The sequence below is a fragment of the Pantherophis guttatus genome, chromosome 10 (assembly GCF_059756535.1).
Source record: "Pantherophis guttatus breed Tessera chromosome 10, ASM5975653v1, whole genome shotgun sequence".
In the NCBI taxonomy this organism is placed as follows: Eukaryota; Metazoa; Chordata; class Lepidosauria; order Squamata; family Colubridae; genus Pantherophis; species Pantherophis guttatus.
The window spans coordinates 13,487,156-13,503,552 of NC_142072.1; the positions used below are offsets into that span (position 1 = coordinate 13,487,156).

At 41.8% G+C, this 16,397-nt stretch overlaps 1 protein-coding gene across 8 annotated transcripts in view; it reads right to left on the reverse strand.

The window, feature by feature from the left end:
- PTPRU (protein tyrosine phosphatase receptor type U) overlaps positions 1 to 16,397 on the reverse strand; it is a 408,282-nt gene that overhangs the window by 56,102 nt on the left and 335,783 nt on the right. For 4 of the 8 annotated variants that reach the window (XM_034413695.3, XM_034413694.3, XM_034413691.3 and 1 more), the window contains 6 exons: positions 13,909 to 13,981; positions 9,224 to 9,300; positions 7,682 to 7,699; positions 2,159 to 2,195; positions 1,537 to 1,634; positions 1,319 to 1,435 (listed from right to left, as the gene is read on the reverse strand). In XM_034413695.3, the coding sequence (XP_034269586.2) occupies positions 1,319 to 1,435; positions 1,537 to 1,634; positions 2,159 to 2,195; positions 7,682 to 7,699; positions 9,224 to 9,300; positions 13,909 to 13,981 (420 nt within the window). The remainder of the gene's footprint in view (positions 1 to 1,318; positions 1,436 to 1,536; positions 1,635 to 2,158; positions 2,196 to 7,681; positions 7,700 to 9,223; positions 9,301 to 13,908; positions 13,982 to 16,397) is intronic. The other 4 variants (XM_034413698.3, XM_034413697.3, XM_034413693.3 and 1 more) reach the window with 1 other exon arrangement.

Genomic DNA, 16,397 nt, shown 5'->3' on the forward strand with positions numbered 1-16,397 from the left:
ACTATTACATTCAATATCAACAAACAAATTATGTATTAATAGAAAGAGGCATTATCAACACCTGTCTCCTGTAATTTCTCTGTTTTGAGAATGGATGAAATGCTGACTCAAAATCTACAAAGACAAAAAATACTGTTTTTTGTTTAGAAAGGAGCTCTACTTTTTTCACTAGATGGCTTAGAACCAAACACCGACTGAGTGTTGATAATCTTATTCACCTATTAAGATGCTTTTCTGTTCTACTTGTAGTTTTATCCATGTATAGTATATCCGGCATAAAATTTGCCTACTATACTAAGTAAACTAATGGTATGAGCCAAGGTGGCGCAGTAGTTAGAGTGCAGTACTGCAGGCTACTTCTGCTGATTGCTGGCTGCCTGCAATTTGGCAGTTCGAATCTCACCAGACTCAGCCTTCCATTCTTCTGAGGTCGGTAAAATGAGGGCCCAAATTGTTGGGGGCAAGATGCTTACTCTGTAAACTGCTTAAAGAGGGCTGGAAAGCACTGGAAAGAGGTATATAAGTCTAAGTGCTATTCAGGGGTGGGTTCTACTTACCTTTACTACTGGTTTGCAATGGGAGCGCGCGCACATGCTTCTGTGCTATTCCTATAAGAGTCAAATCATAATCAGGGGCTTTGCCTAGCTTAAATTCTTTATAAGCAGTCTTTCTCAACCTCAGCAATTTTAAGATATATAGACTTCAGTTCCCAGAATTCCCTACCTATGCAGAATCCTGCTAATCTGATAGTAAATACCCCCTACCCATTGTTTTTATAGCCCAAGAACTAGGGAGGGTCCCTTCTGAGCCACTTGTCCCACCCCCATTCCTGCTGCAGGCTAAACTGGTTTTTATCTGACTGCTCCCTTGGTTACCTCTCTTCACCCATCTCCTGAGGTCATTCCCATATACATTGCAGGAATTCTGGGAGTTGAAGTCCATACATCTTGCTAAGATTGAGAAACGCTGGCACCAACTTGCAGTTGTATTTATGATTATATGTTCAATCATCAAATAAATCATATATCTCTTATATTCAAACTACTAATTCTCTACCAAACGAATGCTATTTTTAAAAATATTTTACCCACTGCCAAACATATTTCAGCGCTTCTTTTAAATCATTTTTAGAATGGGTGTTTTTGAATAAAATAAGAGAAGGAAGAAGATGAAGGTCCTGATGTAGTTACATTATTATGTGCTGCCTAGAGTCATATATGAGATAGTCCATATAAGACCTACAAATAAATTAAATAAATATTAATGTGAATAAAATAAAACACGTTTATAGACAGAGGGATATCCTTGCAAATCTTACCCTTTCCAGGGCGAATGTCCTCACCACGTATTCTGCCAGAGTCTCTGATTTCATCTGGGTAATTTTAATGTCTCCATACATCTCTGAGTCATCTGGCCAATACTTGGCACACTTAACCTGCATGCAACAATAAACCAGATTATGGTTAAGTCTATTGTGGAAGAGGTAAACATCATCTGAAGCCACTGGTGAAGAGGAAACCGACAACCATCACTTACTCTTCCCACTTCTACCAGCTTTGTTATCATCACTATGCTGGAACAGTGTTCCTGCCACACCATCCGCCAAAAATCATAGACCATCTCCTGTTTGGGGCCTAGAGCACAGAGAAAAAGACCAAAAAAAGATTGAAACAGAGTTAAAGAAAGTCAGGGACCCATTTAAATACTATGGTTATTTTAGCAATAGCACTTAGACTTATATACCATCCCAAAGTGCTTTACAGCACTCTCTGAGCAGTTTATAGATGTCAGCATATTGCCCTCAACAATCTGGGTCCTCATTTTACTGACCTCAGAAGGATGGAAAGCTGAGTCAACCTTGAGCCGGCCAGGATCGAACTCCTGGCTGTGGGCAGAGTTTGCCTGCAATACTACATTCTAACCACTGCGCCACCCCAGGATATTTTACCCAATATATAATCTCAAAGCAGTTTTGGATATTTTTGTAATGCACTGAAAAAGCTTAAGCATGAAATGTTTTGGGCACATCTTGGTATTCAGCACATCTTCTTGTGCTGTCTTCTTTCCATATATGCAAAAAAAAAAAAAAATGGAAAGGGGAAAAAAGGAGAAAGCATGCTAAAAAGCCATATCTAAGTAGTAGGCATGAAGGTCTTACCTTGTGTGGCTATGAAGTGGTTAGACCTTTGGTAACCCTGTAAAGAAAAAAAAAATATGCATTATAGGAAGGAAGGAAGGAAGGAAGGAAGGAAGGAAGGAAGGAAGGAAGGAAGGAAGGAAGGAAGGAAGGAAGGAAGGAAGGAAGGTTGGTTTTATCTATTTTTATATGCCCCAAGGTCTGCTACTCTGAAAGTTGAAACCTCTTGTTTTCTTCCTTCAACAGTTATTCCAAAATCTACAAACTTTTAAGATGGGATACAGGCAGGGGTGGGATTCTACCGGTTCAGACCAGTTTGGGCAAACCGGTAGCTCCGAAGATCAGCTGGGAGCGAACCGGTTCACTCCAATGATCAGCTGGGGCTGCCTGCCCGTCCCTGCGCTTTACTGACCTATATCTTCTCAGCTGATTCGCGCGGCAGAGTGGATTGCCACGCGATCAGCTGTGTTACTACCCAGCAGTAACGACGGTTGTTAAACTGGCAGGATCCCATCACTGGGTACAGGCAAGGAAGATAATGTCCCATTTGATTTCTGTTTAAGCAATGTGTCTCAACCAAAATATCTTCCAAACCCTAAGCACCATTGGTAGCTTCCATGTCTCACCACAGAACGAGTATTTCCAAACAGTCTCCTCAAAGTACACTTTTCATAATTGATGCACAATTCACATCCAATATGTATCCACTAGCAGTTCCTTTGCAACCATCTGTCTTTCTCTTCGGTACAAAGGTAGACACTTTCTCCTCCTCCTCACATCACACTTATAGCCAAGAGCTATTTAATACAGCCAGAATGGGTTGCTCTGAGGTCCAATAAATACCTCATCAACTTCACCCTAGAAAAGCTAGAAGGAAATGCATGTTGCTTTTAGGAGAGCAACGTGGACATCTTCCTTATGGCAGCATTTTCCAGGCTGAGCTGGTTAACCAGAGGTTCTAGAGCAGGGGTGTCAAACTCGATTTCATTGAGGACCGCATCAGGGTTGTGTTTGACCTTGGGGGAGGGGAGTGGCCAGGGGGTGTGGCCAGCTTGACGTCACTCCTGTCGGGTGCGCCAGCGGTGGCCTGAGCACTCTGTCAGTCAAAACAGGCTCCCAAGCTCCATTTTCAGCTGCCACAGCCTCCTGCAAGCCCCTGCCAGTGAAAACAGAGCTCGGGAGTCCATTTTTGCTGGCAGAAGCACTGTGGGCTTGCTGTTTCCAGGGCGGCCCCGCGGGCCAGATCTAAGTACCCCATGGGCCGGATCCAGCCCCTGTTCTACAGCCTCCCCAAAAATCCTGGGAATAAGCCGTCCCTCCCAGAGCTTCTACTACTAAGTAGCAACTTGTCAATCTTTTAAAATCAAATTAGATTCCACCCATCTCACTCATACTGTATATAATGATTATTCTGAAACAACTCCCTACTTTAATGAGGGAGACCACAGTACTACTCTGTCATGCCAAATGTATTCTCTGATCCATAGTTGCATATCCTTGTTCTAGCAAGCACGGAAATATTTTCAAACACAACTATGCATGCAGGGCTCCACTCAACACAGGGCTTCAACATATGGTACTGAACCTCAAATCATCTGTAGGGAAACTGTACGCATTCATCCCACAATACACAGGCCGTTGGGATGAGTAATTAAAAGCAGAAGCAAATCACAGCTCAAGAACACTACATGTAGCACCACGACACAGAGAAGTCGTTACAATTAGTGCTCGTTTTACAACCATTCCATGTAGCAACTGTTCAGAGTTACAACGGTCCTGGAAAAAAGCGACTTATGACTGGTTCTCGTGCTTATGACCGTCACAGCATTCCCCAGGGTCATGTGATCAAAATTTGGACACTTGGCAACTGGCATGTATTTATGATGGTTGCAGTATCTCGGGATGATGTGTTTGCTATTTGCAGCCTTCCCAGCTAGATTCCAAGCACAATCAATAGTGGAAGCTGGATTTGCTTAACAAGCCACACAATTCACTGAACTACAGCGATCTGCTTAATGACTGTCATTAAAAAAAAACATCATCAGATGTGACTCACTTAACAATGATCTTGCTTAGCAATAGAAATTCTGGCCCCAGTTATGGTTGTAAGCAAGGGGTGGGCTGCTGGGGGTTCGCAGAGGTTCGGAAGAATCTCTAGCTAAGATTCTGTGCAGTTCGGAGAACTCCCAAATCCCACTCCTGGCTGGCCCCACCCACTCAGTCCCGCCCCTTCCAGGAGTCCCCACACGGTCTGTTTTGGATGCAGGTAAGTGCAGGGCACATGTGGAGACTTGGGGAGGGTGAAAAATGGGTTTACCAGAAGTTTGGGACGGGCTTGTTTCCAGCCTCTAGAGGGCTTCTGGAGCCTGGGGAGGCCATTTTCACCCTCCCCAAGGCTTGAGAAAAGCTGCCGGAGCCCAGGGAGGGCAAAAAGCCCCCCCCCCACGGTACAGGAGGCCAACTAGGCCACGCCCACCATGGCTATGCCCACCCAGCAACCGGGCAGAGAACCTCTTGCTAAAATTTTTGAAGCCCACCCCTGGTTATAAATCAAGGATTATCTGTACACCTTGAGAACTGCTATGAACACTCCTCTTCTTCTAAGCTAGGGGTCTCCAAACTTGACAACTTTAATACTTATGGACTGGCTGGCTGAGGAATTGTGGGAGTCCACAAGTCTTAAAGCTATTAAGTTTGAAACTGCCGTTCTAAGCCATTTAGTGCACGTGCACAGCTAACTCCCGACTGAGTAGCCCAAAGGCAAGAAAAAGATGGAAAAGGGCCAATAAACAAGAGCATATCAGGAAGATCTTAGACTCCATAGTAGAGCTTAAGATTTCCCAGATGGCTTATAATTTCCCATGTTCTATCGTCTTTGGCAAGATCTGGCCAAGACAAAGAGCCAGATCTCCACCGTTTGCTCTCAGTTGCTATGGAAAAGGAGATATCTTGCTAGGAGGCAGAGGCCGGAGCAGAATAAAAGAGATCACTGGAGAGCGTTTGGATAAATATTACAGAAGCTTCCAGCAAAAATGGAGCATATAGGGTGTCTACCAGTTGGGGCCTTAGCATTTCTAAATTGCTAACATCAAGAGCACACAAACATTTCCTTTAGTCGATGGTAATACTGATTTTGCAAATGGTTACCTTTTAAATTTAGAACTTGTTTTCATGATCATGAACACCTTTAAGTGCACAATTATTTGGGCTTTTAAAAAATACAAATGAAAGTGTAAGTGTTGTTGAAAGTCATTACAGTGGTAACTACAAACATTTCAGTCTAAATGTCTGGTGGAATATTTGTGGAAGGCTGATACCACCTGTACGGCATGAGAATTGAGGTTGTTAGTAATATATTGTGAGTAAAATCCAAGCGGGTAAAACTAATCAGTCAATTATCCTTACATTACAAAGTATGGAAAAGAAGGAGGCAGAGCAGGGGCTTAGTTTTTCAAATATCTCGATTTAAGCCCAAGGACACATATCATGCAAATAGACCCAACACAATACAATACAATGTCCCTGTATGATAGGCAAAGGTGAGGATAAATAGCAATAGCATTTAGACATTTATCACACCACAGCACTTTACAGCACTCTCTGGGTGGTTTACTATGTAAACATTATTTGCATATTCCCTCCAACAATCTGGGTTCTCATTTTACTGACCATGGAAGGATGGAAGGCTATGTTAACCTTGAGCCCTGTCAGGATCGAACGCCAGGCTGTGGGCAGAGTTTACCTGCAATACTGCACTTGAACCACTATACCACCAGGGCTCCACCAGGACAAAAATGTCCCAAATTTAGCACCTTGGATTTCCTTGCTTCCAATAGGAGAATTTAACTACATGTTAGTAATTGCCCGATGGACTTACTTCACCTGGCAGGTGCAAAAAGTCCTGATGTCTCTGTGCACCTGTTCTAGGACAGCTGGAAAAGATGTTGTAAGGTGAACACAGTAACATTTGGAAACAGAGAAACCGGAAGCGTCACGGCGATACTGGCTGGGAAATAGCAAAGCTCCAATGAGCTTTGCGAAAACCCAGCCTGACAAACCGCTGTCGGGAGGTCTTCGGACCGGAACCGTCTTGGAGGGATGGGGGAGAAAGAGAAGCGGCTTGGAAGACCAAGAGGAACAGGCAAGTTCCTTGAAAGGTCAGAGGGAGATCTTTGATCCGGTGGTGGGGGCGGCGGCCATTGAAACGGCAATGATAGATGAAATACAAACTGCCCTATAGACTGTTCTGACATGTTTGTCACTTGAGAGCCCAACATCCTACTTCATATATCAGTAATTATTTTTGTCACCTTCTTCATCCACAGTGCCTGGTTGGCCTAAACCCATGTCTCTTAGCTCTACAATTTTGTTCAGGCAAGTGTCCTTTCAACAAGGGACATCCACGTCTGCACAACGGAGCCAGACATTTTGAAAAGAGAACCACCAAGGAAACAAGACAAACTTTTAAGGACCTGCCGTTTCAGACCACAGTACATAAAATCCACCATCAAAAACAGCCATGGACGTTGTAGATGACCCTCACTCTGTCAAGGACCTTGGAGTACTCATCTCAAAGGATCTAAGCACCAGAGCTCACCATAACAGCATTGCCAAAAAGGCATTAAGAGTTGTTAACCTAATCTTGCAAAGCTTCTTCTCCAGTAATATTGTTCTGTAAACTAGGGCATACAAAACCTTTGCCAGACCAGTTCTCGAATACAGCTCATCTGTCTGGAATCCGCACTGTATATCGGACTTTAATACAATTGAGCGAATCCAGAGGTGTTTCACGAGAAGAGTACTCCACTCCTCTGCTCACAACAGAATACCTTATACCACCAGGCTTGAAATTTTGGGGCTTAGACAACTTAGAACTACACCGCCTTCGGTATGACTTAAGTGTAGTACACAAAATTGTCTGCTACAATGTCCTACCTGTCAATGACTACTTCAGCTTCAACCGCAATAATACAAGAGCACACAGTAGATACAAACTCAAGGTAAACCGCTCCAAACTCGATTGCAGAAAATACGACTTCAGCAACAGAGTGGTCAATGCCTGGAATGCACTACCTGACTCTGTGGTTTCTTCCCCAAACCCCCATAATTTTAACCTTAGACTGTCTACCGTGGACCTCACCCCATTCCTAAGAGGTAAGGGGCATGCATGAGCACACCAACATGCCTACCGTCCCTGTCCTACTGTCCCCATTTATTCATATCCTTATCCTGTATTCATAATCATGTTTATATTTATATCTGTAACCTTATACACATTAGATAGATAGATAGATAGATAGATAGATAGATAGATAGATAGATAGATAGATAGATAGATAAATAGATAAATAAATAAATAAATAGATAGATAAATAGATAGATAAATAGATAGATAGATAAATAGATAAATAAAATGATGAAATAGTAACTGTTGTGGTGGGGTGGGTTGAGGTAGGAAAGTCCCTTCGCTCCAAAATGAACAATTATGGAATCTTGTTTGGAGGAGAAATGGGAAAGAATGAGAAGGACACGACATATACTTACTTCTCGGTTTATCCGAATCTTAGCAAGCCCACAGGTTTGAGAGGAAAAAGAAATCAGAGACAGACAGATTAGCGAGACAAGAGCAAAGGAAGAATAGACCCATTAGTAAAGGAGGTGCATTAAAGAGCAACACTGATGGGTAGAGAAGGAGCAGCAGCAACAGGAAAGAATGATGGGTTTAATATGACTCATTGAACTTTCTCATTCAGAAACATTTAAAGTGTACTTTTGAACGTTGTCTCCTTTTGACTATTTGCATTTTGAATCTGAAATGTGAACGCTCAATGTGACCTTTGAAAACTGAGAACTTCTAAAACATCATCCTTCTTTGATGTCAGCAGACAGGATTTAACACTTGTTCAGCAAAACACTATCCAAGAGTAGAAAGGATTGCATCCAGATAATCAAATGTTTATGATACATTAATTAACAAAATCAAATAACAATGTAAATTTATATATTGAACCCCAAATGTCATTATATGTCAAATACAGATACTCAAACATTGACAAAACCTTCCAATATCCATGGGCTTTCCAATATTTTGGACTAGCGATGGCATTCATCAATCAATTTTTTTCCTTATTCTAGTGACAGCATTATTTCCAAAAATCAAATAATTTCTAACGTTAATTCTGGGACACAGGGTTTCCATCCATGTGCTTCTGTGACTTGATGTGGTTGTTGATATTATTTCAGTAAAGTTACTAGTGTTTTAAAAATTATTTTCATCAGGAAGAACATGGGGGACATCCAAGTTAATCTAAGGGTTGCTTTGGAAAACAAGCTCATCCCTTGAGACACATGGATGGTTTAATTATATTGTTGTTGTTAGTTGCAAAGTCGTGTCCAACCCATCGCGACCCCATGGACAATGTTCCTCCAGGCCTTCCTGTCTTCTACCATCCTCTGGAGTCCATTTAAGGTCACGCCAACTGCTTCAGTGACACCATCCAGCCACCTCTTTCTCTGCCGTCCCGTTCTTCTTTTGCCCTCAATCGTTCCTAGCATTAGGCTCTTCTCCAGTGAGTCCTTCCTTCTCATTAGGTGGCCAAAATATCTGAGTTTCATCTTCAGGATCTGGCCTTCTAAAGAGCAGTCAGGGTTGATCTCCTCTAGGACTGACCGGTTTGATCGCCTTGCAGTCCAAGGAACTCGCAGGAATCTTCTCCAGTACCATAGTTCAAAGGCCTCAATTCTTTGGCGCTCAGCCTTTCTTATGGTACAACTTTCACAGCCTTCATTCATCTTTCACTCATCTTTTAATTATATACTGCATATCCTTTTAATCTTCTGATTTATTCCTGCCCTATAAGATTTCATTCTTGTGCGAATGAACAAAAGAGGATTCCAAAAGTGAACAGGAATAGATATAGCATGAAAAGGAGGAAGGAGTAGGAAAAAGAGAGTTCTAACGATGCATATATGAAACAGAGACTTGGGGTATAACAAAAGAGAAACAACATTCTGCATTACACAACCAAATACATTCCTAAGGCAAAAAAAATGCACAACAAAAGCAAGAGAAGCTGACATACTTACATCAATGTAGTTGGCATTGATATAGTCAGAGTTGGGATCACCAAGAAGTGGATGGAGCTTAACCCGATGTCGGTCATCTGGAAACAAAATCAGATATAACTGTTAGGGCAGAATAGGCAGAAGAGCATTGGGAAATCTTTATATTCTCATATATCAAATTCAAATGGTTTCCCCTTCCTCCCTTCAGTAAATTTCTAGAAATTCTAGTTAGGTGGAAAGATGGGATTCAAAGACTCCAGCAGTAAAGTTCACTTTCTACATTTTCTAGTAGGATTTGTGAATGTTGGCTTGCCACTCAACAGTTCTTCCAAAAATCCACTGTGGAAAATTACAAAAATACTCTAATCTGACTTGTAGTCTCACACTTTGTCACTTATTAATCCATTCAATTTGATGTAGAAATCCCTTTAATTATATTTCTTTAATAGATTGATATATGTCAGGCTTCAAAAAAACAAGAAAGGTACACACTGTTGCTTCTAAACAGTGTTCTTTATTGTTCCTCAAGTATAGGCAGATATCTGGCCGAATTACAGCAACTATTTGCTCTTTAAAGATATACTCTGAGAAGTTATGGGAAGGAGCTATCTTGACCCAAATCATTTAAATTTGATCCTCTGGGATGCAACCCCTCTTCCTGGGAATCCAGATTACATTCCACCACAAATACTTTCCCAGGACACAACACTTGGTTCCATTCCAAAGGTGCTTTTTCAGGAAGCAACTGGACTTGCTTGTTTTTTCATTTGAAGATGTTTTGCTTCTCATCCAAGAAGCTTCTTCAGCTCTGACAGGATAGTGGGGAATGGAAGGACTATCCTGTCAGAGCTGAAGAAGATTCTTGGATGAGAAGCGAAACATCTTCAGAAGAAAAAGCAAGAAAGTCCAGTTGCCTCCTGAAAAAGCACCTTTGGATAACCATGACCTGGATGACTGAGAATCTCTACAGACTTGGCTTCCATCTTATCAAGGCTTAAGTAGCAAGTAAAAACATGTTATTTTACTTGACATTTGGGTTATAATCTGAATCTAGGGTTACATATTTTATTTTTATTGAGTTGTATATCATCATGGGTTTCATCATCATCATCAACCACACACAATAATCCTTCTCTTAGCACTGAGCATATTTTGAGAGAGACCTTAATATTTCTTCAGAATTTGAGGAATCTTCCCAGCCAACTGATGGCTTCTCATCTTTGAATTGTGTCACATTTGGCAACCTAATCTCCAGTTGGAGGAGGGTTGCATCAGTCATTGAACCTGCAAATGCTAAGGACACAGCAGGATTCTTCTTAAGAGGCTTCATAATGACCCCTCAGACTTCCGAGGGAATGCCTCTTCTGAGCTAACAGTCATACTTGGATTCGCAGGAAGAGTAAGGATAACAACAGGATGTTTTTGCTTCTGCTCTCCTGTAATGTACCTTCCGCTGAGCATCAGATCTTACAGTTACACCCCCTTCAGCCAGCTTCGCTCATCCTGAAGTACCTCTCTTTCTCTCGCCCACTAATTTGTTCTGCAAAATCCATATGCTTCGCTGTTAGAGCAACACAAACTGAGATGCAATGCAGCATATGTCCCATAAGAATATATACTCCCACCCAGAGCAAGATTAGATATATGCCAGTCTGCACCATTACTGTGGCAGAGTGGAAGAGAAGGGCAGCGTCAAAATGAGATGTGCCATTTTGTCCAACACATAGCAGAAAGACAAACAACCCTTGTGCTATTAGGTCAACAGCCAATGTGCTCCCTTTAGCCCTTCTTTCCAGAAAAGCTGGCTAGGGAGTGGAGTAAAAATTGGTGCTTGGCTTTGCCTAAGTTATTTTGAACAATTTTGCTCTCTCTCTCCCTCTCCCTCTCCTCCCTCTCTCTCTCTTTTTTGTCTCTGTGATAACATGGAATTTCAATTTGGAAAACAGCAGATAGACAGCTATAATTAGGAGCAATAAAAATAGCCAGCGTGGCAAAGAAAAAGCAGCTGCTGGAGGAGGTATTTTATAGCAGAAATTCACAATAAATTGCATTCATCCTTCCGGTCCCCAGAGAGAGAGGATATCCCTGGTTACTCATTTAACTATTTTTTTAAAAAATGCATTGAATACCAAACACTATCATCATTTGATGTCTCTTATTGCCTTGCACAAGCTGAGTTATATCATACTAAGCCATGGTTTGCTTTAACCAAGTGGTATGATCCAAGGCACAACATCCTAACTTATTAATCATGGTTTAGAGTGCATAGTGATTAGGTTCAAGCAAGCTACTCTGCGGTTTAGTGAAATCTGGGACTTCAACCACCTGCACCCACAAAGAGCATGTCCTATTTAAAGGAGATCGTAATGATGGCTTGTTGCACAGTGGAATCTTATCATGCTCCAGGCCTGCAACTTTTCTGAAAATATGTTCTACCTCATCCATTAGTGAACCCTGATATATGTCTATGGAGATTCTCAGTCATCCAGGTCATGGTTGTCCCAAAGGTGCTTTTTCAAGAGGCAACCGGACTTTCTTGTTATTCTGTGAAGATATTTTGCTTCTCATCCAAGAAGCTTCTTTGGATGAGAAGCGAAATGTCTTCAAAGAAAAGGGGTTTCTTTGGAAACCCCAATATATTTACCCGGTACTGAATTAAAATGAAATCCAAATGAAATCAAGCCCTCAACCCTTGTAGGAATTAAGATACCAGTATCATTTCAGCCCCATTTCTTCTATCATGCTATCCAAGTCATGTTAATTTAACACCTCGAAGTATCTCCAGTTACAAGACCCAGAGCAGGTATGTAGGTCAGAGAAGTCCATAAATAAATCTCTAACTCTTTGCTGCAATTTAGCGTTTGTCTGGATTTTTGCAGCTCATATACAGTAGAGATAGAGATTTTCTATTTCAAATCAGCACTGCATTTTTCATAACAAGACAGATGTGGAATGCAAATCTTTCCCTCCCCATTATTTTTATTTCTCAGGAATGCCTCCAGGACAGATGAGAAACACAGAATAATTGCTGAGGTAAAAAGTTTATAGTTGAGGCTAGCCTTTTTCTTTGCAGCATTCTAGCCTCCTTTTTCATTCAAAATCCAGTGAAATAAAAGAAGAGGAGAAATGCAGCTTAAAGAATATCAAGGCAAGTGTGTGGGCATACTTGAAGGCCCGGGATACACTTATTCAGCTGGAATTTGGGAACAGAGCAAATACAAAGTGTGCATTATTGTTAATACCACTTTGTCTGTAAAAAAAAAAAACGATCAACTATCTACAGGTATTCCTTGATGTGTGATCACAATTGAGCCCAACATTTCTGTTGCTAAGCAAGACTATTGTTGTGAGTTTTGCCCCATTCTATGACCATTCATGCCACGGTTGTTAAGTGAATTACTGCAGATGTTACATTAGTAACATGGTTGTTAAGTGAATCTGGCTTTCCCATTAACTTTGCTTGTAGGAAGGTCGCAAAAGGTGATCATATGTCCACTGGACACTGCAACCATTATAAATACATGCTAGTTGCCAAGGACCTGAAATTTGATCATGTGATCAGGCAGGGAGGAAAAGGTCCGGAGTTTATAACCTTGGTAAGACCACACTTGGAGCATTGCATACAAAAAAAGATGTCTACAACAGTAAGTGTGAAAAATGATCCTATGGGATTTTTTCAGAGCTGTTGTAGTTTTGAACGGTCACTAAAGGAATGGTTGTAAGTGGAGAACTACAACCTCTTGGATCCTTCTCCTGCTATTATTATTTCTAGATATCTAATGTATATAATAATATATATAATGTATGTAATAAAGGGAGGCGGTGGCTCAGTGGCTAAGACGCTGAGCTTGTCGATCGAAAGGTCGGCAGTTCAGCGGTTCGAAATCCTAGTGCTGCGTAACGGGGTGAACTCCCGTTACTTGTCCCAGCTTCTGCCAACCTAGCAGTTCAAAAGCACATAAAAAATGCAAGTAGAAAAATAGGGACCACCTTTGGTGGGAAGGTAACAGCGTTCCATGACCCTTTGGCATTTAGTCATGCCGGCCACATGACCACAGAGACGTCTTCAGACAGCACTGGCTCTTCGGTTTTGAAACGGAGATGAGCACTGCCTCCTAGAGTCGGGAACAACTAGCACATATGTGCGAGGGGAACCTTTACCTTTACCTTAATGTGTTAAATTTATATTTACCGACAAAGAAATAAAGGGAGACTAGCATAGATCTACTTCAAGCTATTTAGCTCCCATCAGCTAGCCAAAGCGGAAGCAATATGCTCCATCCCATATTTGGGTAGACCAGGTTGCCCTGATAGACCAGTCTCATCGGAAAACCCTTAAGATATCTAATGGTTCTTATCAAATCATTTGGAATTTCCATGATGTAAGGGTTTTTTTTTTTATGCATGGTCCTTTTCTCTGACAAATGTGGTGGCAACTGGGAAATAGGCACCCCATCCTATCCCAGTGCTCCATCCTCACTTGAATATTTTCATGTGATTGTTTTTGCAAATGGAATCAATACCAGATCAAAATCTACCTGCTGTAAATTTGACAAATCAAGATCAGAGTAAGACCCAAACCAAATCCATATTGTGCAAACTCTGCAGAGTTTCAGGGCATTTCAACTCTACTAGCATTAAAGGAAGGATATTGATTTTTCTTTGTTTCCTTCTTATAGAGAAAGGTTTTTGTCTCAGACACTTACAGGTAGGCATGTGATCTTGTCTCCCTTTGGTCTTTTCTTTCTTCTTTGAAGCATCCCAGCCTTCAAAGAAACTCTAGGAGGAAGAGAAGACTGTTATGTGCATCAAGTACCCTTAGGAATAAGCATACAGCATTTCCACCGGCTGTACAGATAACAATGGTTTCTCTAGAGGTTAGCCCCGCTACACTGATTCAAAACTGGTTACCAAGCATAGAATTTATTTGATGGACTGATGCTTGCATGCCAACATCCAGTCTGTGCACAGCTTCAAAAGAGGGGTGTGTGTGTGTGTGTAATAAGAACTAAAGTTGCAAAGGAATTCTCATGTCAGACCAAATCTTTTTATATTATAGTAGCAGATGTCTCTCAATCTCAACGCTGGGAAGAGAACAGCCCAATTTTTATGGAAGGGAAGGCATGGAGGAAAAGGCCTGGAGTTTATAAACTCAGGAAGACCACACTTAAGAGTATTGCATATTAAAAAAGATGTTGAGATTCTAGAAAGAGTGCAGAGAAGAGCAACAAAGATGATTAGAGAACTGGAGATTAAAACATATGAATAATGGTTGCAGGAACTGGGTATGTCTAGTTTAATGAAAAGAAGGACTAGGGATGACATGATAGCAGTGTTCCAATATCTAAGGGGCTGCCAACAAAAAGAGGGAGTCAAGCTATTCTCAAAAGCACCTGAAGGCAGGTCAAGAAGCAATGGATGAAAATTAATCAAGGAGAGAAGCAACCTAGAACTAAGGACAACTTTCCTGACAATTAGAATAATTAATCAGTGAAACGGCTTGTCTTCAGAAGTGTTTTCTTTAAGTGTTTTCTTTTTATTTTTAAACAAGCGGTACATCGTTATTCAATCAGTGTATCATCTGAGAACAAAATTTTATGTCATCATATTCAACATTTACCACCATTTTCTTGATACACACACATCTTTGCTTTTACATTTTAATATAGTTTATTACAACATATTCTTTCTAAATTTCTTAGAAAGAAAGGAAAGGAAGAATCGGAATATTATAATATATGGGGGCAATTTTATCAATGGCTAGAGATTGAATATGGACAAGAGGCTTATCTTCAGAAGTTGTGGGTGCTCAATCGCTGGAGTTTTTAAAGAAGAGATGGGGCAATCATTTGTCTGAAATGGTATAGGGCAGTGATGGCTAACCTTTTTGCTGTTGCATGCCAAAAGTGGGAGGAGTGGGGGGGGTTGCGCGCACGCATGCCTGCACCCATAATCCAATGTGCCCCCCTGTGCATGCATGACCGCCCCCCCTGCACTCCCCCCGCTTTTGGCACACAATGGCACAGTGGGCCTGGTAGGCCCGGTTTTCACCTTCCCCAGGCTCCAGAGACTTTCTTGGACCCGGCGAGGGTGAAAACGGCCTCCCCCCACCCCGGAAGCCGGAAACGGCCAGTTTCCTGATTTCCGGTGGGCCCGGAAGGCTAGAAAATCAGCTGGCCAGCGCGCTGGAGCCGAGTTAGGGCAACACTCATATGCCCACAGATATGGCTCCACATGCCACCTGTGGCATACATGCCATAGGTTTGCCATCACGGGTATAGGGTTTCCTGCCAGAGCAGGGGGTTGGACTAGAAGACTTCCAAGGTCTCTTCCAAGTCTGCTATGCTGCTATTTTTGTTATTTATTTATGCTGCAGACATCTGTGAAGGGCTTCGTTTTTGGTTTTCTGCTTCTACTTGCGGGCAATTAAGCAATTTGCCTAGCTTTGTTATGATAGTTGCTGGGTAAAGAAGAATTTGGAGAGCAGAGGTTTACTGCCATGTGTTAAGTCTAACAGGTGCTTCACTCAATGATGCTTTTATCAGAAGACCTGCTTGAAGCTGCTTCACAGTGACACAGGTCTCTGGGTTAAAAGGCAAAGTGAGCTCTGACTGATTTTCAGATGCCAGAAGAGGCTAGTTTTTAGTAGAGAGGCCTCTCCTGGTGCCCTCAGAAAGGTTTTTGCACTGGTGCAGCACATGCTCAGAAGGCATATGAGACCTCAAAAATCTGCCTTCAAAACAGAGGACTGATGCACCCCGCAGAGGCAAACTCTATCACCTCCACAGTGCAAAGCAAAGCACAGTCATTTTGCAGATGTCTACAGTTAGTCCTTGACTTATGAACACAGTGGGAGCCAGAATTTCCATTGCTAAGCAAGGAGGTTGCTAAGTGAATTGTGCCCAATTTTTGCGATCTTTTTGGCTTTGGTAAGCAGGTCACTGCAGTTGTTAAGTGAATCTGGCTTCCCACATTGACTTTGCTTGTTGGAAGCCAGCTGGGAAGTTTGCAAATCACATGACCCAAGGACATTGCAACCATCATAAACACATGCTGGCTGGTAAGCATTCGAAATTTTGATCACATGACTGTGGGGACGCTGTGACAGTTGTAAGTCTGAAGACCAGTCATAAATCACATTTTTCAGTGCCATTGTAACTTTGAAGGGTCACTAAACAAATGGCTGTAAGTTGAA